General features: G+C 39.4%; 1 protein-coding gene across 2 annotated transcripts in view; it reads left to right on the top strand.

The window, feature by feature from the left end:
• Positions 1–2,627: 2,627 nt before the first annotated feature.
• NPSR1 (neuropeptide S receptor 1) overlaps positions 2,628–25,632 on the top strand; it is a 58,241-nt gene continuing 35,236 nt past the window's right edge. For both annotated transcript variants that reach the window (XM_002197156.5, XM_072925840.1), the window contains exons 1-2: positions 2,628–3,242; positions 15,726–15,858. In XM_002197156.5, the coding sequence (XP_002197192.1) occupies positions 3,096–3,242; positions 15,726–15,858 (280 nt within the window). In that variant the 5' untranslated portion in view covers positions 2,628–3,095. The remainder of the gene's footprint in view (positions 3,243–15,725; positions 15,859–25,632) is intronic.

The following is a 25,632-nucleotide window of genomic DNA, read 5'->3' on the forward strand; positions in this document are numbered from 1 at the left end:
GTTTCACTTTCTGCAGTTGCACAGGACTTCCTCTTCTTTCCAGAGGGGAGTGAGTGCCATGCCACTATGGGGAGATAAAAGATAGGCATTGCACATCTGCCCCCACGTTTCTGCACATGCAGGATATCAGCTTTGCTGCACACAGCAACCACAGAATACTTTCTTTACCTTTCAGTGGAACCATTTATGCTCAGGTTTTCTGGTCCTTTGGTTCAAGGTTTTATTTAAGAAAACTAAATGTGTGTAGCTTCCAAGGCTGAGATAAAGGCAATGGCAAATGAAGAGGCCTCTAAAGCAAGTTGTCTCTATTCTTCTTTCAAATAATCCATTCTTATTGCTTATGGATTTTTAAAATATCTTTCCAACTTATGAAGCATGCTGTGGTGCAGTACTACAATAAAGTGACTTTAAAAATAAGCCACTCTAAAGGTTAAGAAAGAAGAACCATGTTTTAATATATATTAGATAAAAAACTGTCTTGCAATAATAATTGAACAGCATTTTACATTAAAGCAGAAAGAAGTCTGAATTTCTCTCCCTGTAAAACTGCCTCAGTCTCTTAAAACATTGAAAGTTCTCAGAGACTTTTCAAGGTCCCAGCTGAGGAAAAAACAAAGTGAGTTACTGGAATCAATCAGCTATTCCTTCAGAACAGAGAAGTTTCTAGGATTTGATCTTGCCTTTTGTAAGTTTTTGAGACCAAATCATAAAATATTTTATTTTGCCATTCATTTCAGAATTTGCTTAATGTCACCATTGGGAGTAGGGTGGGGAAAAAAGTACGAACACCAAATTTCAAAGAGTTATAATGACTTGTAGTGGTTTAAAAGCAAATTATTTTATTCTAGAGAATTAGCTTAATTTTAGATATGTTACCACAGACAGCCCATGGCTTCAAATTCTATGACTAAACAGTATTTTGACAAAACCAGCCCTCAACAAGACATGGCAGTGGCAGTAACTGAGAAATACTCACTGGCAGAAAAGCTAATAGTGATGGAAAATCTGAATTAGCCCTGGAGAGTGCTGGAGCAGGGCATGGTATAACCTTTTGCAGCACCATCAGCACTACTTAGAGAAAGTAGCTGGCAAAGCCACAGGACAAGTCATTCCAAGTTAGCCCTGAGAGCTGCACATGATCTGGCCTGTGGGGTAGATCCTGAGAAGCCTCTTAGTGCCTGTAATATGCTTGAGCTTAACAGCTCTGTAGGAATGAAAGTGCAAGAAACCCACCAAACCCAAAAGTTCAGTGTAATAACTTTTAATTCTAGCTAAGAGAATTCTCTAAATATAAGAAAGAAAGATAAGAAGAAGGAAGAAGAGGGGTAAAAAAATGGTAAAATATTTTCAAGAATCTTGGATGCTACCTAAATACTTCTTCGCAGAGTTTCAAAGTCAACCTGTACAATCAGTCAGAAAAAAATGCAAAAATATTTCCCCTCTCTTTTATATAATATATATGAGCATTTCCCCAGTGGTTTTCAGCAAAATATTGTGGTTCTATAATATTTCTTTTTATCCTTTTTCTTTATAAGATTTCTTTTTTATCTATTTCATGTTCCAACCTATGAATCATTTGTCATCATAAAATATTGATCACTGGTGCATATTAGTCAGAGTTGATTGCCTCGTGACTGGTACTGATTATCTGTATTGATCTAGACTGATTCTCTCCTCTAAATGATTCCACTGAATGACTCTGATGACTCCAGCATCTTCTGGAGAGTCTGATTATTGCTCAGACAACCAGAGGTTTCTGCAGTTTCTAGAACAGCCTAGTCCAAAGCCCTAGATCCAAGAATGTCCTAACTTGGGAGGGTTCAGAGTCAAAATTTTGACCTGAATTTCCCCTGCTAATACTGGCCCTGGGAGCTGGAGGGCCCTATAGTGGCCCCTCTCTTGCTGCTCATGTAGGCAGGGATGGGCAGAGTCCCAAGAAGATTGGGGACGTGGATGATGTGGGCACGTTGTGGAGACCCCTGCTCCAGATCCTGGGAAAAGCACAGGAGAAAAGGTGTGCTGTGCTAGCAAGAGAGAGGAGTTTAAAGACTCCTGAGCTCTCTCATGGCCATCTGTGTCTACATAAATGCAGGACTGGATTTTGCCATGAGCAGGTAAGGAGAGATTGAATTGGTGGGGTGTGAGTGTGACACACATCAAGTTCTGCTTAGGATTGCAGTGTCATTGTGGCAGAGCATCCTCACAAAGCTGAGCAAGTGCTGTATTGACAAGTGACTTTGAGCTCTGCTCAGGGAACGTGAGTGCACTCTCATCTGTACCCTTGGTGTAAATCTAGGGTGATGCCACTGGAGATGGGTAAAAGCATCTGAATAAACAGAGGATATGTGGGATCAGTGCCCATAAAATCTGTGAATAGAGAGATAATTGATTACCTTGTTCTGAAGTGTCTTGAGCTTTTAAGTATCTAGGAGCTGTGCCTTTCCAGACAGGTTTTCCATATGGTAAAGAAAACACTGCCTTCCTGGGTATACAGCACACTCTAGCTCTTTGCAGAGGTGAGGGAGAGGTCTGTTTTTGAAGTCAGGTAGATATTGACAGGTACCTTAAGCCTTCAAACTTAATGGGTTTGTTTTGTTTTTTTTTTAATATGGGAGAGTGTGTTGGTATTTGTTTATGGATATACCATAAGACTAAAGATAATCAAAATCATAGTGAGCTCAGCCAAGGTAAGTAAGCAATGCTGCTGAGTGGAAAACCCAGGCTCCTGGGCTTAGTGCAGGGAGGAGCTCCATGCTTTTGCAGGTGTGCCTGACTCTACAGCTAACAGCTTGGGGTGCAAGGTAATCCAGAGTCCACAAAGCACATGGCACACATGGCACTTTGTTACTGGCTGTTGCTGTTGGAAAGAGCATGTGGATGGCTGTTGTCAGACTTGTACCAAAGGAAAGCTCAAAGGAATGCCAGCGTGGCTTTGTTTTTTTTTTTTTTTTCTTCCTATCACTCAGCTGCACTGAAGCCCGACACCTCTGGTAGCCAGTGAGAAGCTGGTTTTGTGCTGCGCTTTTACGGGAGAAGCCTGCCTGCATTAACTCTTACTAAAATCAGCACCTAGACAACTTAAGCAAAATCCAGTGATGGAGGTCAACTCCACAGAAGCCAGCAGCAGCTCCCAGGGAGGCACCAGCTGTCTGGACCTTACCCTTGTCACCTTCACTGAAACAGTGACTTTTACAGAAGTGGTGGCAGAAGAGGAGTGGGGATCCTTTTACTATTCCTTTAAGGTATTACTTTAAGGGGTGCATTACTTTTCTCAAATGCTTGCAGCTTTGGAGCATTTTCAGCAAATATGTGGGGAGGCAACTCTTTAACTTTTTTTTCCAAATATTGGTGGGGCTTTTTTCCCTTCAAAGACTGCTGACAGCATGTGTGAGGCACTTACGGAAAAGCAAAATACTTGTAGAAATTGGACTTCAGATTTACATGTCTTAGCTAACTCTATCCCCTTCCAAGAGAGGACAGTACTGTTTTTTTGTAGAGGTATGGTAATTATACATGCATCTTTAGTCAAAATCTCACATTATTTTAACACATTTTTAATGTAATTTCTTAGATGCATCATCTTGACATAAGGGATTTATTTCAATTTTCCAGCTGCAACAAACATTGTACACAAGTGAGACGGGGTTTTTGTTGTTTGGGTTTTTTTTAATCATGAAGGACAGGTTCTAATTTGTTTTTTGTTTGTTTGTTTGCTTGTGATTTGAATGGGGGATGCAGTGTCTTTTGAAATCTGTTGTTAAGAATGCATCAGATGAGTCATTCAGTAGTGAATGCTGTTGAATTGAATGGGAAGTGTATTCAGTCATTTACAAAACTAAACATCACCCTAGCAATATGTAAATGTAGGGAAAAGATTGGAGAAGTTCTGAAGTTCATATTTCTTTCAGATTTCTATGCCTGCTGCTACTGCTTAATTTTGTTCTGAATGCCACGTGTCTCTATTTTTATGGTACATTGTACGAGTTCAAGTCATTAAAAAGTCTGGCTAGGAGTGCCCTGCCATTCCTTCTGGACCTCAGCACCAAAGAGATCAACTTCAGCTGGAGAGATGAGATCCACCCATTTATATAATTTGACAACATGTGAGGTAAAAGGAGATATATTCAGAAGTATTTCTTGTATCTGTGAGATTGGTAGTGCTCTGACACAATCCTAATGGAATTGGTGGAATTACAGCAGGTTCCCAGCCCTGATTAAGAAAGAGATCATCCATAGTGCCAGTCTTAATTAGTGAGGTCTCTTTTAACGTGCTGCTTATAATTGCTAAGGTAATACTTCCTACCCAGGATTTCAAGGGTGAAAATTATTTTTTATTAATTTTTTCCCTCTCCATGTTAGACTCCTTAAATGCTCTTGAAAAAAAATGTCACAAGGGACAAGAAAAATATTTTAACAACTTTCTCTTTGTCTCCTGTCTTCTTTTCAGAGTTAGGGCTGTAAATCTGAACAATGTCATGGGAGCAGTATTTTATGATGGTAAAAGTGACAATTTATTTCATGATTAGAAAGTCCCCAGGCAGAAAAATGCTCATTAATAGGAGAGATTGTGTAAATTACAATAATTAGGAAACCAAGGATAGTCATGCATGTTCATCCATTGGTAAAGGAAGCGATTCTTTTTTCTGTAGCTGAGGATTTCTCATTAGATTTGCTCTTGAGTCTCTGCCGGATGCCTGGCTCTGGCACATGCAGCATGAACTTTGCAAGGAGACTCACTGATTTCACATCAATTACTAGCTGTTGATAGGCATGGAAATATTTTGACTCTAGAGACAAGTGACAGCTGGTGCAGCTGTAGGAAAGGAAGGAGAAAGCACCTGCTCTGATGTAGTCAGTGCAGGGAAGACAGGGCTCCCTGCCAGCAGTTTCAGCACTCTGTAAAACCCACATGTGAAAGGTGCTGCTGATACCTGTTGACTCTGCTGGCCATCCTCCACGAGCTCTGCCCTTGTGGCTGTGTCCTTGCCCACTTCAGCAAGCCAAGCAGCATTGTCTTCCTCTTTACAATGCTAAAATAATTCAGCAGCTAAACTAATTGAAGTTTCAGTTTGGAACAGGCTGAATGAATTTGTAAAACAGAGTTAAGTGTTCAAAATGTAGCTTACAAATAGGGTTTGGATTTTCAAACACGCTGCAGCCTGTGGCTGATTGTGAAGGCAGGATGGGTGAGCGGTCACTGCACAGGTTGGCCCCAGAGCCTGGGCACAGACAGAGCACACAAGCTGTTTCTGCTTGGAAAATGCAGTGTAACCTACCTCATCAAAGCAGTCATAGGAAAACATGATCTAAACTGATAAAAGGAGACTAGGGAGTGACACCCTGTACCTGTGTTGATGACTTTTTAATAATATTACCAATGGCAGCTGCCAAGGTATCTCACATGCTGCTCAAACTACATGAGCATGTGCTGGTGTCTTCTTTTCCTCCCAGGCTGCAAGAGGACGGATGGTACCCACCCCAGGTAGTGTCTGTGTTATACTGTGGTGGCAACATGACAAAAGTAAAATAACGTGCATTCAAGTATTTCAGTGCCAGAAAGGCTGAGCTGTGAATGCTTCTCTTCTAGAAAAATTTGCGCTTCTCTCTATTCCTCTTCTTAATAACTAAACCCTGCACAGTTTCAGATTAGAGAATATTTTGCCAGTTCAGGTTTTTGTTGTCTTTTGGGGAGGAAAGACAGGGATTTTATTGATTTATTTTAGCTCAAAAATGGAGCATTTCCTCCACTTAGAGGAATGCAGATTTTCTTCTGGTAATCATTACTACAGAAGGGCCAGCTGCTCATCAAAGCTTTGCTAATTAAGTCTAATCTGGGGCCATGTGGGCTAACTAAACTGACTCTTGGCATACAGAATGGCAGCCTTTGGGGCAGGACTGGGTGTATCCATGCACCACTCAGCACACAAGATGAGCTGGTGTTTGTCATGGCAAAGGCACTCATTCCCACTGCCATTGAGGTCTTGCTGCTGTGTTATGGCAAATTGTCCCTGAAAACCCAGATCATCTTTCTTCCTGGGTGCCTTCTGTGGGGTATCCAGGTAGGTTACTGACTTAAACTACAAAGAATTCTTCTGGCTGCTTCAGCACCTAATTCAGAACAGATGTGCAAATTGGTATTATTTACAGCTCCAGCCTCCCAAGCCAAAGGAGAGATCATTAAATCCCTTTACAATCTCCTCCATATGTGCTTAATCCATGTGTAAAAGGCCCTAAGTAAGCGTCAATAGCACCAGCCAAATACAGTAGTCCAGAAAGTGCAGAAATCCTCTAAATACCTGTAGCCTTCCTCTACTTTAGGACCTTCTTAACACTGCAAACCTGACAAGGTACAAACCAGAAACCTGCCTGGAGAAAAGCTGGACTTTCAGAATTTCAGATTAGGTTTGGCCTGGTTTTGCACAAGATTTGGGAGGCTTTGTCAGGGCTGGAGGAAGCATCTCCTCCTGCCAGATACTAAACATCCCAGAAGCTTTTACAATGGTAGGAGCATGTGCTTGTCCTCAGAAAGATGGAATAGGGATCATCTCTGTTTTAAGACCTCTGCTGAGAAAGAAGATGCCCTGCTTTTATGCAGGAAAGTAAAGGTTGGACTACTCAAAAAGAGAAAGGAATATCAACTGCAAGTTTTCTTAGTGGGACTGTGTTCCCACCATCATTTCCTACCTCCCAGCAGAGCTGGGATTTTACCAAGTAGTTCTTTATGTTTCCTGCTGTGTAGAGTCCTCTCCTGTGCAGCAGGACGCAAGGGGTTTGTTGCTTACATCCAAGGTTTTTGGGAACCCCAGTGTCCCCCTTGCCAAGTGGGAACCCCAATCACTCATCCAAATGTTGACATGTCCTACCTCTGACCCCATGAGCCCTGGTCCCTGTGCCATGCAGCAATAGCACAGCAGTGACAGTGAAGTGTTACAGCTTGCAGAGCTGTGTGCCTATCAAAACCATCACAAATTATTTTAAACATATGTCTTTGACTGTATTCCCCCAGCTTTGCAGCATTCCCTATACCTGCGTGTTTTAGCCTGTGTAGCTCAGATATTAAACAGGGCAGCACAACCTAGCACAAGTAAGCACAACTCTAAGAACATGGGCTGCTTATCCATGGAGCTAATGCTCTTTATAAAGATTGGGGTTTTTGCCATCACCAGCAAAGAGCTGAGGAGACCAACGTGTTGAGAGGTTTTGTAGGACTGTCCAGTTACATGGATTTGGCTCTAGGTGCTCTCAGAGACTGCTGAAGTCACAGTCTAATGTCCCTATCCTTTCATCTAAAGGTAGGAGTCGCTTTATCTCCTGAAAAGTATTTGCTTATGCTATTGCTCATTCTGATTTTCAAGCAAATATCACAGAGCATCCCATCATTGAATACATAATAGGAAAATAATAATGGGTGCTGTCAAATTTCTGGAGTAATCTCTGCAAATGTAATCACACATTTTAGAAAATAGACATATCAAATAATTCAGAGATAATTTTGCAATCTTTTAGTGGGGGAGAGGAGGAGGATTAAGTTTACACAAATAAGGTGTCAGGGACTCCTGAACACAGTCTCTGCAATATGCTGTAATGACTATTGCTATTCCTGAGATGCTGTGCTGAGAACGACCTCCTTGGGAAGCTGCTGCTGCAGTGTTGTTGGCCAGGCTGGCCTCATCCAGTGACTTAAACGCAGCACAGAAGGGATCTGGCAGTATGACAGCCCAACAGGGAGCAGCTACTCTGAGCCAGCTCATTTGGGCTGTTCTGCAATAGCAACCCTCATACTACTGTCCCTGTGCTCCACACAGGCACATGGTTTGCACCTGTCTGCCTCTCCTTTATAAATATGCCTAGAAGATATAAATATTTTACATTTTTTGAGATATTTTAATTATACTGATTAGGCATACATAATAATTTTAAGTGACTAAGAAAAACAATACTCTGGACTTTTAAATAGGGCTGTCAAAATCATAAAATTATGGATGGACCTTTGAGTGATCTAATATTATCTTTCTACAATAAAAATATTCTACAAAAAATAGATTTAAAAATTCACAAATTTATGTTTTCTGATGACATTTAAATCAGGAATATCTGTCTAATTCTGTGGAATTTTCCTAGAGTGCAATAGGTAAAAACATCGTGCAATAACTGAGCAGTACTGTCTGTATTTATTATCTGTCTTGTATCCAATCACAACAAAATGGCAAATAAGAACTATTTGGTGATAGAATTGAATTGAATTAATCACATTTGTTACTGACTGTCACCATCACACCAATAGAGAATTTTGGGACAGAGTGGGGGTTTGTTCAGCTGTTGAGGTTGGAAACATCATTGCAATTAGCATGTATTAGATTGTGTACACTGAAGGGACCCTGCTCATCCATGGTGATGAAGTCAGAGCTAAGAAATAGGTTTGTTAAAAAAACAGAGGTTCACAAAAAAAAAAAAAAAAAAAAAAAAAAAGCTAGATTTCAAAAAGATGAAAAAGTTATCTTGATTACAAAATTGCCCCTTTCCATGAGGAAGTGTCCTGATTTAGTGAATAGACTTTTTCAGCTTTTCTGTTTTCCTAGGTCTAAAATGAAGAAAATATTGTAGATCTTTCCTCTATGTAACACATAAACATAACATAGGAGTGAAATACCATATCAACACAAACTCATATAAAACTGCTTCTCAAGTTCACCAGAACAGAAAAAATCGTGTTCCTTCCAGCTGTGTGTTTTTTCCAACGATAAGGACTCTTTGGGAAGTGACTGTTGCCAGCATATTTGATATGTTGGTGAAGGTTTCATGTGGCAATGCATCCCAGCTTTGCCAGAATGTTCCATAACCTTGGGCTGGGAGGATAACCCAGGCAATCAGTTAGAAAGCAGCTCAGTGAGGCAGCCTTTGCACAAGGGATAGGAGGGCTATCAAGCACAACCAGTAGCATTAAAATGAGAAAGCAGCAGTCCCAGAGTCAAACCTGGGGCTGAACTGGTGTTTATTCACTTTGAATCAGGCTCAATTCCAGGCCACACAAATTAAAAATAAATTAACTCCTAGAGGGCTTATTGCCTGCTGAAATGTGTTTCTCTCAAATTCAATCATAATGCAAGCACTTTCAATAACAAAATATGAAACTTAGGTTTGAACTTTTTTTTCTCCCAGTTTTTCTTACCTTCACATGAATTTTCCCTGGGTTTTTAAGTGTCAATCAAATTGTTTTCCAAAAAAATTCAGGAATATCTTGTGTGAAAGCTGTGCAAAAACATCTTCTCAGTTTTGTCTTGCTGAATGGAGGACCTTCTTTCGAAACATGTTTGTATTACAGGGGTGGACAGTACAACTTCCTCCTGCTTGTGACAGCTAAGGCTGAAGATTTCACTGACCTGCCCAGTTGTTTGAGCATGTTTCTTTCTTATTGAGACAAGGCCTATCAGCAAATGAATCAAGAACTTTTCAGACTTTTTTTTTTCAGCTTTTCTTTTCTTGAGCATTAGGAGATGACTTGAATTAATCATCTGAATCTTCACATTCAGGTCATTAGTATTTGCTGTGTGAAGCTTACTTCTAGCCCAAATATTGTTTGTTATGCCTCTTGTAAGATATTTGGTGCCGGCCCCTTTACTTTTTTCCTTCTTAACAACCAGAACAGTTGTCTACAATTAAAGTATACGCAATGCACCTACAGCATTTCTTCAAGCAGATTGCTGTTACATTGTGGGGTTTTTTCACAACCCAACTTGTGTAGAAAGTTTCAGCACAGGAAGAAATAAGGATGTTTCCTTGGAAGTTTAACCAAGTTTGTTCTTCTTTTGTGTATTAAAGAACCTTTATTTTGTAGATGGTAAGCATAACCATAGTCATACCCCTTCAGTGGTATGACACTTCATTTCTGAAAGCCCACAGTTTAACCTGATCACACCTGGAAGAAATTCTTCATCTCAGGGCTTCAAATAAATATAAGAAAAATCCCATCTTATATTTTTAATGTCGTTTTTCTTAAGACAATTATGGTTTTATCATTTCCACGTCAGTAGCCTTTACACCCATACTCTTTACTTGCAGAGCAAATTTTAATTTTCATTAAAATTCCCAGAAAGATCTGAGCTGTTCATGTTTTGATACAATAAATAATATGCAACGTGTGCAAAGCATTCATCTGATTATGTCTGTTTAAGTATCTTTTAGTTTTAAGAATATTTGTTAAGAGAATAGGTCTTATGCATACTTGTGTGTGTGCATAATAATTCAAGTAGGGAAGGACTTCTGCAGGTCACCTGAACTAACCACTTGAAAGCAAATCCAAATGATGCCAGATTTCTCAGGGCAGTGTCTATTTAAGTTCTGAATATCTCTAGGGATGGAAATCTCACAGCCTTTCTGGGTTCCCATCCTGGTGCTTGACCACCCTCATGAAGAACAATTTTCTCGTAATGTCATACCAAGATGACCCGTGTTGCAACCCTTGTTTGTGGACTCTTGCCCTTTCATGGTGCACATCTGAGAAGAATCTGGCTCCATCTTTTCTGCACCCTCCTGCCAGATAATTGTAGGCAGCCCTTAGACCCCAGAAGGCTCCTCTAGGGTTTCTGCTGCTTAGAAATCTGGCAGTATGGAGAACAGGTGTTTTATTATTTTTGCTTTGTTTATTTATTTAAAAATTCAATGAATTATATCAGAGGTTCAGCCCATACCTTTAAAACTCCCTAATTGGGTTAAGGGGTGTATTTCTTTTACTCTCTTCAGTGTTGTAGTCCGAAGTACAATTTGCCTTAGAGATAAGCTGATCCTTGACAGAAATCAGTCAAACTGCATGGCACCTTTCTACCTCTGGAAATTACTTCTCCTGGTTTTTGGGGTTTCTTTGGGGGTGGGGGGTGGGGGGGTGGTTTCTCTTGGGGTTTTTTGGTTTTTTTTTTTAAGGGTTTTAAGTTTCCATCTGAAACTGGGGAGGTTAAAATAGCAAATCTATCCTGAACATTTTCAGTTTTCAATGTTCAAGATTTCAGATCTTCTACAGTAGGATCAAAAAAAATTGCTAATCTAGACTACTTCATTTTTCTACATGGTCTGCAATTAATGTGATTATTTTAGAGAGTGAGAAAAGATTTTTCTCTTTTTTTCCCTCCTTAAAGAAAGAGCAATGCAATCTACTAGTGGTGAACTTGACCATGAGCGTGACAGTTACCCAATTTAACAAGGGGATTTATATATTTTTCTTATGTGTTAAGAGCACTCTTGCAAAATTGCTTGGCTTGCTTCATGATTGCAGCTCTCTTACAATCTCAATTGCTGCTATGCTAACCCCATAATTTTTAAAATATACCGAAGGCAAGATCATTTGTGTATTCCCAGAGTTTATAAACTGTCAAGAAAAAGCTGTTCAGAGACTTAAGCTGCTACTGGCTTGTGATATGAGGGCTCTTCTTCACCCAGGAGACCAAGAAGATGGTGCAGAACGATACCAGGTCAGCAGGACAAAGAAGTTACCACAGGCCTGCAGTCCTCATATTAAGAAGTCAGTCAGCCACTCCAGGCGTGGAGTATCTCTGCCTCTCTTTTTCTATTTGCTCATTTCTTATCTGAAACCTATTTTTTCCAGGTTGTTTCCCCAGCAGCCTCAGCAGCTAGCACTAAACTGTTTTAGCTTGTGTCCCTGTTCAAGTACAATTAATCTTTGTCCATTGATAGCTGAAGCTCTCTTACTATCAGGCAACTTCTCTAATATCAGACAAAGGCTTTTGCACCTTAAGACATGAGGAACAGCACCTCCACTGGAATGGGCCATCAGGTGTATCCCTGTTCCATAGTCACAGCTGGTGCTCCCCCGCAAAGGGGATACAAATCCTGAGAGAAAACAGAGCAAGGAATTTGGCTGGGTAGAACTGGAAGGAAGGATGGCATTGTGGTACCAAATTGCAGCCCAACATCTCCAGAAGGGTTTAACTATGGTCTTGATTAAAGGGGTTTGCAGGGGTGATCTCTGCCTCAAATATAAAGCAGAATACACCTCTTGTTAGACTTATTTCAGCCTCTGGATTCAGAAATTTTATTAGAGAAAGGAAATGACAAGCACTTTTTATAGCCAAAGGAAAATGCACACAATCTTCAGAGAAGTTTTCTGGCTTACATTTCACCCATGAATAGGCATTTTCTTCATTGATTAAACCTGGTTTTAATCTTGGAGCAACATAGCAAAACCCGAATATGCTCTCTGGATGTTGAGCACTTCCATGATCCAAACACAGCAGCTTTATGGAACAGCAGCATGTGCAATGGCTCAAGTCAAGCCAAGGAAATCCTCTTGACTTTCATTTGTTGGTGACATTAATAATGTCAACAGCATCTCTAGCTTTTCTCACCTGAAATAACTGCTGTATGACACTAGTCTCTCATGGCATTGTCATCTAGTGTAATTATTAATGACCATTTCAAAAGAAGCCCTTGTCAAAAGAAGTTTGGGAGATATTATTATCTTCCTTTTTATCAGAATGCTTCTGATGTTTGCACAACATATTACTGAGGATTGTTTTTTGTAAATTACCTTGTCCAGGATTGTTATTGAGAAAGGATTTTTGTTTGATGAATGAACAAGGCATGTAACTAAACACTTCTATGTCTAAACAACCTGAAGATGATGAATAAAACTAGAGAAAATTCAGCTGGAGTGAAATTCAAAGATCCATCAGCTGTCTGTCTAATCTAATAACTATTTTTAAGGCCTTCACAGATGGAAGTTTTCCTGGCTCAATCAATCTCTCTATCTGTGATATATTTTAAAGCCTTCTTTTTCTTTTTAAATTTCCATCCTGAATTCTGTACCCTAGTTTTGATTTTTGTCCAGCCCACACTGGATCTAAAGAGGAGATTAGTACTTTACTTTTTTACATTAGTCTTTTTGTATCCTCATGGCTATGTTCCTCTTTTCCTGCAGCTGGCTTTTTCTGGATTTAGCAACTTCATTCATTCAGTTGTTTTGCCTGACTATATCCTTTATGTCAACTCATTTGTGTGTCTCTCTTGAAGCACTGTGCCCAGGAGTGGGCTTGGTGTGGTGGAAAGATCAGAGCACATGAGCCTGTTGTTGATCCCAGTGCGGTGCTGGCTGTTGCTCTCATGGTAGGGTGATTCCATAATATTCTGGGCACTTTGCACATGTGCTGTGTGTGAGGGTTGATGTTTTGAAGGCTGGTCCAACCAAGTGTGATTACACTCACTACGCTGCACTTCTCCTTGTTGGACAGCATGTTGCTTTTTTTCCCACTACACATTTCCAATTCATGAAGATAATTTTGAATTTCAATCCTAGCCTCTGCAAAGGCCTTTATCACAGTGGGCATCCCATTAATAACCATGGAAGTTTTCATTCTGCAAGTTAACACAGACTGAGAGAGGCTGCAGTGATTTAAGTTGCCTATTGTTATGGCTCCTTAATCCTCAGGAATGAGATTTTTTTTCCTTTTTGTCAGAATGGCAGCTCCCACAAATAGATTAATAGAAATTTTGGCTTTATTTCTTTGTCTATGGTCCTTTCAGACTTACCTCTATTTTCAGTGTTTGCATTTTTAAGTTATCTTTGCAGTCTGGTTTATTTTCTGGAGTCTAACATTGCTTAATTGTTAGGCATTGCTTTAAATTGGCAGAAGGTATTTAATCTGACCATTTGTACTGGGCTCTTATCCTTCTGACACAGCCTCTGATGCTCCATAGCTATTTTTTCTGTGGATTCATAAGAAGGTTTGAGTGTCAGATCCTTCTTCTGTTCCTATCTATATCAGTATAATACAGGAATATAATTCCTTTTAAGAAAATGCTCTTCTGATTTTATACCAAAGAAAATGGGAACGAGTCTAGCCACTTAATTTTCTTCATATGAGAAATATACTTTCTGAAATGGAAAAACCAAAACAAACCCTGAGGAGAAATCATTGATTTCAAGGACAAAAGTGATGTGAAATCTTATCTTTTTTGATTTTATTGTCTTCCAAAAAGACATTTCCTTCCAATTCCTGTGCTAAGAATATCATCCCATAAAAATAGTTTCCACCATATCTCTGCCACACATTTTTAAGGAAATTTGTCTCCAAGAAATTAAAGAGATTTGCAGATACCCCCAAAAGATGGATTTTTTTTTTTTTTTTTTTAAATCTAAAAGCTAAGTATCTAGCCCACACATGTTGTCTCATCTAGGTCACTCTATATTCAGTGGAGACAACCCATCCCAAGGTAGGTGAGATGAGTAGTGACTCATCTCTGACACACTGCTATTACCTAGACAATACTAAGACAATTTAGAATAGTTGCATCTCTTTAGAACTTCAAAGTTAGGTGAGATGACATGAATGGTAGATTATGTTGGTGAAAATCATCATGCTGGGAAAAGTGAAATCCTCTCTATGCAGCCTTCATTGTTTGCTTAAACTAATCTCTGGGCTCAGGCACAGAGTGCCACATCAAATTACCCCTCATCAGGTCTTGCTTTCCCTGCACGACTGTGTGATCCACAGGGTAGTGTGGCTCCCGACCTGGGGCAAAGCTGAGGCTGGTTCCCAGGAGAGGCTGCTTGGGAGGGCGATGGGAGGGACGAGGAGAGACAAGACTGCTGGCCAGGAACGAGCCTAAGTGCCAAGAAGGCACTAAGGCTAATTATATAAAACAGCAAGCTCCATGTCCCTGCTCCAGTCTTTCATCTCACCTTCCCTCCCCATGCTCACTGTGAGCTATTTTCTTTCCAAGCAGAAGGAGCTCTGGTTTCTGCTCACCACAGTGGCTTACAAATGCTTTTAATGTGTTGTCCCTGGCTTCTGCTCTACTATCAGCCCAGTCAGGTGGGGTCTTACGACAGCATCCTTCCCCCAGCCTGCTCAGGACAGGTCCTTGAGGCCACGTCTGTAGAGCCAGCACCTGGCACCTCTCCTCAGCTGCAGCCCTCACTTGCCTCCTCCGTCTTCCTCTAACTCCCACGTTGTGGGTTTGCTGTCTTGAATGGAAAGATCCCAAACGACTGCATTGACAAAACCTAAAACAGTTGCTAGGATGTACAGATTGAGTGTGCACTCACCGAACAAGCAAACGTGGACACATACGGTGCTGATCCTGCAGCCAGAGCATCCTGATGCCTTGAGAGCACGAATAGCTTTCTTACCTTGTTTTCTTTGTACACACACCACTAGGGGACGTTTTGTCATCACGTTTCAGTCGCTACACAAGTGTACTTTTTCTTTAGTGGGTCATGCTTGCTTTTCAGTCATGGTGCACGTCTAGATCATGGAGTGGATGTCTGAATTTCATAGGGCTTGTGAATGACTCAGACTTACTGAAGTTTGGAAAGAGAGAAGTATTTATTTCCCCCATTTCTCCAAAGGAGCCCATCTATCAACATTCCTTATGAAGTGAGGCAGCTGGTTATTTCACAGTTTGCTGGAGCAGCAAAAGAAAGCTGAGAGCTGACTCTCGTTTTAGCACTAAGCGCAGAATACAGACACTGCTAGTGGTTTTGTGAAAAGTAATATACAGCCACTGCAAACCAAACTGGAATGAACATCACTAGCAGTGATGCATGTTAAGTATTTTCTGAAAAAAAACCAAGAATGTCTTTTAGACTAAAAAGTTTAAATCAGTTGACAAAACTCAAATTTCACTCCTGTTTTTCATTCTCATCTGATTTGTCTGAGGATAAGTGACTGTCCATCCACTCATCAATATGCTTTTTTCCCTTCTTTCCATTACAGACAGAGCAGCTGGTGACTCTTTGGATTCTCTTTATTGTCACAATTGCTGGGAATGCCACTGTGCTTTTCTCTACCTGGAGGAGGAAGAGAAAATCTCGAATGACCTACTTTGTTACTCAGCTGGCAATCACAGGTAGTGCATGGGAGGGGAAAGGGCACCTGGCCTGCACAGGAATCACTATTAAAATGACAAATAAGAAAATGCGAGTTGAGTGGTGAAGAATTCAGTTGCCACCTAATGTCCAGTTGCCATAAAGCAAATGGATAGCTACTTATCTTAGGGCTCAGTCTGACTGTGATCTAAAAAGGTGTTGCTAGATGTAGTAGTATGCAGCAGCTGCAACTCACTGATGTTACTAAATCTTATCTTCCAGTCTGAGTTTGCATCTGCATTTCCCAGAAGCTATGTCTCCAGCTGTTGTCATGGAGCTGCTTAAATTAAACTAGTTTAAGATTAATCTCTTGTGTTTTTCTACTAAAACTACTCCATCAATTATGCTCCTGCAGTGAAGAGTGAAAATAACTTTGTGTTATCTGGTTTAATGAAGTAAGGGAAATATAACAATATAAAGGTGGAGAGGAATGCATTTAGATTTTTTCCTAATGGACAAAAGGATGCTGATCCAAGGACTTTGTAGTTTTTAAACAGAATGTGAAATGTACAGAAGCCTGGTTCGTAAAATGTCAGTCTCAGCAAGAAGGAACGAAATGAGCATAAGCAGCACATTGTTTCTCTGTGGTCTTGAATGGACTACATTTGTGGGGGTTTAAGTTTCCCAAGGGAAAATATGTGCTGTTTCTATAACAGTGTCCTTCTACTAATCCCTGCTTACAAGACATCTGTGTTGTACTGTTTGTTTATATAGGATATATTTATATGCTTCTATTGCTTTTTTCCCCCTCTAAGCTATGGTAGGAATTATAGCACTTTTTCACTGAAGAACCATTTAATATATGATTTTCCAACAATACTGCATCCTCCTTTGGTGTCTGTGGTACCTGTGTTTAAACTGGAAAAACAAAGCCCTACACTGCATAATTTTCAATATGCATTTTTTGTAAATAAATGAATTTCATGGTCTCAACCACGTTTGCTCAGGAGCATGTTCAGTTTGAGGAACTACTCTTAGCTAAAACAGACCAGGGTGTACAAATTGATGCAAAGAGGCAAGCCTGTAACAGGTGATGTGAGAATCCTTGCAAGGTGAAGAGGTGAAAGTTTGCAGTGGCTCCTCTTCTCAAGTGCTGACAGCTGGTTTTCCTATTTACCTGAGCCACCTGTAACAAACGCTTTTACTTCTTATCTCAGTCGTGACCTTTATGCCGCTTCCTTCATGAGCCAGCAGTATTTTCCATCAGGTAAAGCAGGTCAATACATCCTCACCCCACAGCTTGGAAGCATCAATCACAGATCAACAGGAGTTTCAAAATAAACAGTTTCTGCTCAAAAAGTTCCCAATCCCAGATGAATGGAATATACTCAGGCAGCCAAGCAGAAGTACAGGCAAAGAAAGAAGAGCAGAGGAGGCCCCAGATGGACATCATCCATTTCATACTTACTGGGAGGAATCTACTGCTCATGCTGTGCTGGATAAGTGTCTGAGGGAATTTTTCCATTTTGTACCCATAGGAAAGAGAACTTTTTGTATTATAATGGAGGTCTATGGAGAACTATTCACAAGGGGTTTAAATACTGTCAGCATGAAGGGAGAAGTGCACTTTTGAGGGAGCTGAAAGAACCAGTGACAGTGGCAAAGACAACAAGGCAAATATACCATTAGGTGTGGGCAGCAAATAGTGCTATACAGCTGATAGTATAATTTGACTGAGATTTGTGTGTTCCACTTGCTGATTCTTAGACTTCCCCTTCCCTAAAATTATCCTTGACTTTTAAAATTGCCTAAGTTCAACAGTCTGTTCCATTTCATATTACAAAAATTCACATAGAAATCTCACTTGACATTCACATCTGCAACGTTAAAAGAAGTAACTTCAGCTTAAACAGCAAGGCTCCTTACAAGCAGTGTTGATTTCTTTTTTGTGATGCAGGAGTCAGAACTCTAATTTATCTTCCCGCACCAAGACTGCTTGTCAGTATTTTGGCACAAGGAAATGACTGAATTCCTGAAATTGAGCCATTTCACTTTCTTATCTTTAAAAATATTATTAAGAACAAAGCAAGCTGGCAACAGCCATCATCCTTTCACAACAAGTTATGAGGTAGACACAGAACATTATGAAAACACTGACTTGACACATTGCTTTGACATGCCAAGCATATTTAAATCCTACCAACTAAGTCCTAATCTCCTGGCAGTTTCTGCTTAGTCAATATTACTGCTTCCACCTATTTTAAGGTCCTTAAAATATTTATTATTTCTGCCCAGTACAGAAAGAAGAATAATGGATATAGCTTTATCAATGCAGGCATTTCAAAGCCATTTAAAAAATTTTGCCTATTGATCTGTGGCTCAATAGTTGAGTGGCGCTCTCAATTCTCGTATTTTCCCACTGATGTAGTACCAAAAATGAAATTAAAATGCAGTCTTTGTGTTAGAATAAACATGGTATTCAAAGCAAAATTGTGCATAATACATGAATAGGAAGTGAGTGCTGTTGTTCTTCTTGACTGGTTGCCAAGCCAGATGTAGATGAGAAGTAAATAACTGATTGAAGCTTCTTTCAACACTGACAGAATTCAGTGGTTTAACCCACTCTGCAAATCTAGATAAGGTTCTTACTGATCCTTTACTACATCATAATTCAACATGGTGCTCAAGGTTGCAGGGATCTGTAGGAATGTGAGTAATCCCTTCAACTTCAGAATGCTTAAGGATGTTGCTGAAGCCTGGATTCACAATATTTCACATTAAATATACACTTATACAATGCTTGTGTCAGTACTTAATTTAAGTCTATGTTTAACTCTCAGTTCATGCAAAAATCTCTTTGAAATTATCTGGGAATTAAGCATTAGGAAATCAGCTAAGAGTTAACTGTGACAAGCACATTTCTCTCTCTCTCAGGATTTTTCATAGAGGTGCACAGAGAGAAAGAAAGAGAAAACAATTTCTATTTCTTCCCCTTGTTTTTCCTATGTGGAATGTGTTTGGAGAATTGTTTACCTGGGGTGATTGCTTGATTGGATTCTGGTGAGTATTGTTTGAGCCTGATGGCAAATCAGATCCACTTGTTTCTGGACTCTTGCAAACAGGGTCACGAGTTGTGAGGGAGTTAGATATGGCAGTTAGAAAAGTAGGTATGTAGTTTTAGTATCTTCCTTTATATAGTGTATTAGTGGATTATAGCATAGTTATAATAAAGAAATCATTCAGCCTTCTGAACTGGGGTTGGACATTATCATTTCTTCCCACTGTGTTCGCCTGCATTTCACAATAAGTTAACAGCTGAGCTGAACAATAGTACTAATCACTCAGCATCAGCTAATTTAGCAAAGAGAAATAGTGCCATATTTGCCTTGCATTCAGTTTTCAGTTTGCCTTTGGGCATATTCTTCTTCTGTAAATATGTTGTTCTTAGAAACAAGTTTGTCTGCGCAGACTGAAACTAAAGCTAGGTTTCCTACAGATTTCTATCTCCAAGGTAATTTAGTTTCTCAGAAAGAGCAAGCTCTGAAGATTACCCTGTGAGGAGGGTATTTCTAAGCACTTTTCCCTGAACCCTTTTCTTCTGAGCTTAGCACAAGTTATGCTCACGGCATAGCTATCTCTCCTGGCAGGAAATCTCTTACATCTTCCCCTACCCGATGCCATTTCACATAACTTCAGAGTCTTAGTGTATTTAAGATGTTTGCCTCTGACTGAAATCACCAAGTGGTTCAAGATCAAAGAGTGGGATGAGTTCACAGGCACTGTATAAAGCTGGAAGTATTGAAGTGAAATATTGTTTTCAGAAAATATGGTTTGTCCACACATTTATATCTGTATAGGTCAGTTTACCCAGCTCTACAAAATGAAGGCCTGCTTATGTTTACTCTCAAAATGTGAAAGCAGTGGACATGAGGCATATATCAAATTATTTGAGTAGTAGTGGATAAGAAATGTAATTTATGGGCCAGAGAGTTATTACTTCGTAACAGTAAGAACTGCTATTATTTGACCAATTCTAAAACCAATCAAGCAATACATTAAAAAAATCTAAATTTGAATAAAAATAAATGAATTGAAGAAAATGAAAGAAAAGAAAGAATTCTGCTTCTCATCATTTTCCATTCAACTTTAACTACTACTGACAGAGGAATGTATTTAAGTTCCTTTTATTGACAAGAAGTAGGTAGTTTATTTAGATCTTTTTCTCCAAAATTACCATCTGGAAATTTGGAACTTGAAATGTCATGACCTTTAGCTCAGTGGGCTTCTATTCCATCATTTAGCAGAGATCAGTAATTTAGGAACAGTGTCACATTTTGTCCATTGTTAGGGGTAGAAATACATATAGTCACTTCACTGCATGCTAGATTTTAAGTTATAATCTGACAGTCTTTTTGGAAATATGTGCTCACATATGTATTACTGCGTCTGTAATGAAGAGAGAAAATATAAAGAGCATCGCCTATCTTCTATGGTAGTTTACATACAAACAGGAAAACAAAAGATTTTCTGTAAACATATGTAGCTCTACAGTCCATATTATGGTATAAATACCACATCCTAAGGGATGACTTGAGAATTACATTAAAAAGACAAGGATTTAATTTAAAAAGTGCTATAAAGATATTTGTATCATTACCTTTCTCAGTTGCTCCCAGAAAGTTGAAGGTCTTGGTCCTCACCAGCTGCACTCATTTTGTTTAGTGTGTGGTAAATGCCAACACACTGAGAACCTGCTATGAGAGGGCAACACAAGCATATAGGTGGAAATGTACTCTGCTAAAGCAAAGAATGCTGCTTTATTTCTGTCCTGCTTCTGGCCAGAGAGAGCATGACTGTGAGACTTCAACCAACTGGGCTCAATCACTGACTTCTAGGGGGACTTTGAATTAGATGACTGAAGGCAGAGACTACCAAGTAATTTTCCAGTTAAATGCACTAAATGAGTGCATCTAACTGTGCAGCTACAAGCACTAAACATGAACAAATTTTGTCCTTCTGTTCTGCTTCTTCTTTTTTCCCCCTACACCAAAACCAGTAGGGTACTGGGTACCGACTGTTTTAATGTACTGTGCCTGTCCTTCAATAATTTTCTTCATTGTTCTATAGGACTTGAAGGAATGAAGATGACTTGTTACTCCATGATCTGTAGAAAAGCTTAATATAATAACACCATTACCAAAATTAACATGTAGAACATTATTAACAGATAATGGTCTTGTTCTAGCTTTTCATCTGGAAAATGATACTTGGAATATTTCTGCACTTTAGAGAAATCATACATACAAATTCATCAGTTTTACAAGTACCTTAGACATCACAGTGATTATGAGCATTGGAAATTAATTGCACAGAGCCAATTAGCAGCTAAATCAGCAAGTCGCCTTAATGGAGCTGGACTGTTGGCAGCCAAAAAGTCCATAGAGTTCCCAGTTATACTGGAAAACTTACCTATCTTGCCAGCTAGGTCTTGGCTGGAACCTGCCAATATGATTTACAAGATTGTCCACCTAAGACACAGAAACTTAATGCACAAAACTGAACTAATTCCCAGAAATCTGTCTTCCTCCTCTTTCCACACTAATTGTCTGCTATTTGTAGGAAAAATATGAAGGCTGAAGAAAGGTGAGAGTTTCATCATCCTACCTGAAGAAAAGAAAACTTAGAGGAAGTTACAATCATACTGCAGAATTTGTTGCTAAAATTGAGAGAAGGACATGTGCACTTCTTATATTCATTATGTCCTAAAGCCTCTTGAAAGTGTAATTAATGCAAGCAACTGTCTCTGCTAATGGATCATCTGTGTTCTGCACTGCATACTCCTATCACTGCTGAAAAAGGTTTGTCAAGATTGGGAAAAAAGAGTGCAATTTGTTAATATTCCCTCAGGCACAGACACTGAAATTTTACAGAGTACCCAATGGCATCAAATTTCCCACTTTTTCAACCAGCTTGATTCCCAAACACATATCTGGAAGTCTAAGAACTCTGCAAATCACCTGACTGCACACACAGCTTGATAAATAGAGAAAGAAATAGATTACATCCACGTTTCCTCTGTAGGCTATGGAAACGATAGCATTTAGTACAACTCTCATTTTGCATTTACAGAATAAATGTGCTTCAATTTACCAAGAGCAAAAATGGTCTCTGGGAGTAAACACAGCAATATTAGTATTGCTTATTCAATGCATCTCATAAAACTATGTGAATAAAAAAATCTGTTTCATGGCTGCATTAGCTGCCTGGAAAAGAAGCAATCATTTTTCCATGCTGATTCTGCCAAGAAGACAAATTCAGTACGAGGAAAGCAACATGGGACTTTAAGTTAGGTATGTACCACAAACTGAAACATAATGCAGGATAAGAAAAATGTGATCACAGCCTGCAATACCCTGTGGCAGCACGAGGTAAACAGATTTGCTACACATTGCCATTCCTGGTGATTTAATAACATCTAGGAGAGACTCAAATTCTCCTTTAAACTTTTACTCAGATTTGAAGATAGGTCACAGTTCCCTAGTTTGTAATATGCAACTTGGACAATGGTGCTGTACAATTCCAGCTTGATATTATAAAATCATCTTTTACTATACTCTTATTTCTTATGTAAAGAGCCATGAGTATTTCTTCATGTCTATATGTATTCATTTCTCTCTTCATAAATGATTAATCAAAACATAGTTTCTGTTTTCCCAAGAAAAATATCCAATATACGCATCCCTCTTAAAATGCATTTTCTCCCAAACCAGTCCTGAAGCAGATGGGGTAAAAAGTGCAATATCCTCAGAAGGTAGGAAAGGAAACCAGAAGTGAACTTCGGCATCAAAACAGAGAGACAGAAAGAAGCTTTATGTGAAGGAGATTTGTTCTCTTTAGGGGTATCAGGGCCTCGATTTCACAGTGTTTTGTCAGCCAGTCAAAGGAAAATGCTCACAGAAAACAGAGTAGATTTATGTTTTAGAGGTGAAATCATGAAGCAAGAGGTCTGACATAGAAAACTTGGTACTTTGTTCCGGTCCAGTCTAGTAATGTAGGAACATTGAATTTGGGACTAGTGCTCAAACAATCCATGGAATTACACTACTGCCCTGTGAGGTCTAAAATAAAAGAAACTTCTTTTAGTACAATATTTACCTCCTTGAAAAGGTAAAGTTATCATACCACAAGACTGGGACTGTAAGAAAAAGAGGTAGCCTTGGAGACTTGTCAGTAATCCTGGGGTCTAAGGCAGTTGGATCACCTTTGCCTTTCTTGTTAGTGCCCAAAAGGAGTCCAGCAAGTATATGAGGAAAGACAAAGAAACAGCCATGGATCAAATCTCGATGCAGTAACCAGAGCGTTTTAGGCCAGAATGAGGTACCCCAAAAAGCTGGATGGCAGCTATTGTAGATATGGGACATTTGGAGAATGTAGAAATGAGCTGCAGGTTTGCTGACAACAACTTCTGCTTTAGAATTCAATTCCAAACCAAATTCTAAGTGGTTTTAACCAGCCCACAGATGGAAGCTTGTTATGTTATATTTTTCTTAATGCTCATGTAGTTTTAGATAATTAAATACTTTCTCAGGGGATCACTGGAAAGTCCAGGGATGGACACAGTATTTGTGTTTGCTTAGACTCTCTCCACTGGAGTTCACTGCAGTAGGAAACAGCAGCACTAGCACAAAAAAAAAAAAAAAAAAAAAAAAAAATCTGATGTGCAGTGACTATAGAATGCAGCATCCCTCCCATAAGTGGCAATATAAAGTTAATTTGCTACTGAAAGCAAGCATGATCATCCCCTTAAAAACCCTGTAATGACTTTTATTTATACAGCCTACTTTAATCTTACAAATGCAGGAACAAGATGTCCATGATTCATGACTTGTAATTAATGCAATCACAACCCACTAGGCAGACATCCTTAAACCAGTGGTTTTCTGTCTATTTTCTGTGAACAGTGGTCTTCAGATTCCTTTCAGGTAGCAAAAATCACTCTGCAGCTTAAACCCAAGTACAGAGCTGAGGTTCACACAGGCAAGGAGAACTCATGAAAAAAGTATTTTCTTTCTTCAAAGTACAGTACTTAAATGCTGCACTAAATTGTTCTGGATGGGGACAGTTTGTGTGTTCATCATACATAGGGACTTAGTTTGGAATTTTCAGAGTGCCTAGGGATAGAAACTGTGTCTTCCTCTGCAAATGCAAAACAGCAGACAGACTCTCTCTGCTTGTCAGTAGTTCCAGTACCACGTTTAGTGTAGGATAGGGTCATGTGTTGTTTTTTCACATTCCAGTGGACCACCTGGGACCTGAGAATTTAGCAACAGGGATGATATGCCCTCATTTCATCTGCATCTCAATCACTTTATCACTCTGAAACCAGATCTATCCTTGTTTAATTTGTATTTTTTTTTTTGAGTTATGATATATTTTCTGTAGATGTGTTGATTCTTATACAAAGACATAGAATATTTCCTTATATGGCCTTCAGGGACTTAATAGGCTTTAGTTCATAAATCCTCTTGCTTCTAAAGCAGGGGAAAATCTATCTGCAATGTGCCTATAAGTATGCAATACAGTGTGCAATGATTATTTCTTTGCAGTGTATGTGTATGTTTAAAATCGCAAGAAGGCACCAGACTTCCGTTCCTAAGTCATCTGGGAGTGTTTCTGAATGCCATCCCTAAGGTTTGGGCCCCTGGACATCCCCAGAAAGGAAATAAGAAATATAAATATAACATCTTAGAGACAATCCTATCTCCTCAAATTCACCCCAGATCATGCAATTTTAAACTAAGATGGAATCAGTTGTTCTGTTTGCTTTTCCTGGCTATTAAGTAATTTCTGAAAGGATTAAAAAGTGATGAACGGACCTTCTATGCCCTATCTTTATCAAAGGCATTGTTTTCTCATTTCAACAGACACACACAGCCTAAACTTGGTTCCACTTACCCACCTACAGATTTCTGCATAGGAGGTCTACATTTACCATTTCTATTCTTTCAAATTTACCATTTCTATTCTTTCAAAATAAACTGTCATTCCTTCAGATCTTTGCATACAAATGTTTTTCCTGACTAGACATTTGTGTGACTAAAATGAGAGCATTTTCTTTCAGCTGGGTTTTGTTTTTGGTTTTGGTTTTTTTTTGTCAGTAGCTTTTTACCCCTCCACTTTCACCTGTAATATAATTTCTCTAACCCTGTGCTACACTTGCACTGTGCAGCCAAGGTACTGCACTGTCACAGCTCTGCTGATACCGGTAGGGTTGTGTGGAGATTATAAAAGTTTGTATGGGTGACTACAGCACTTTGAGGGCTGTAAGACAAAAATACAGTATGGTCTAGTCTCATATGCTAGAGCAGTCACGTGGTATTTGAAAGAAACAGAAAAAAGAACAACAAAATTCTAATCTTGGTAAGTTTTCTAGCCAGCTAAGTGAAATGCAGATTTGGTAAGTATCTTCAGATACCTTCCTTGTCTTACAGCTGGGTGGTTGACTACATAGGTTACAATTTACATTTGCAGGTCTTTGACCACAGCAATTTTAATCTGTGACCTTCTCCTCCTGAGGAAGTTACTGTTATTTGGAAAATTACACCTTTTGCTTTATACAACATCATTAATACTGAGATTAGCTCAGCCAGTAAGAGTTTGGTGCTGATTATGCCAAGGTTGTGGGTTTGATCTCCATATGGGCCTTTCACTTGGTTGGACTTGGTGATCCTTGAGAGTCCCTTGCAACTTAGAATATTCTGTGATTCTGTGTAATAGCAGAGAGGGTGGAGGGCAGATGCCCTGTTAGCCTCTTG

This window comes from Taeniopygia guttata, chromosome 2 (genome assembly GCF_048771995.1).
Source record: "Taeniopygia guttata chromosome 2, bTaeGut7.mat, whole genome shotgun sequence".
Taxonomy (NCBI): Eukaryota; Metazoa; Chordata; class Aves; order Passeriformes; family Estrildidae; genus Taeniopygia; species Taeniopygia guttata.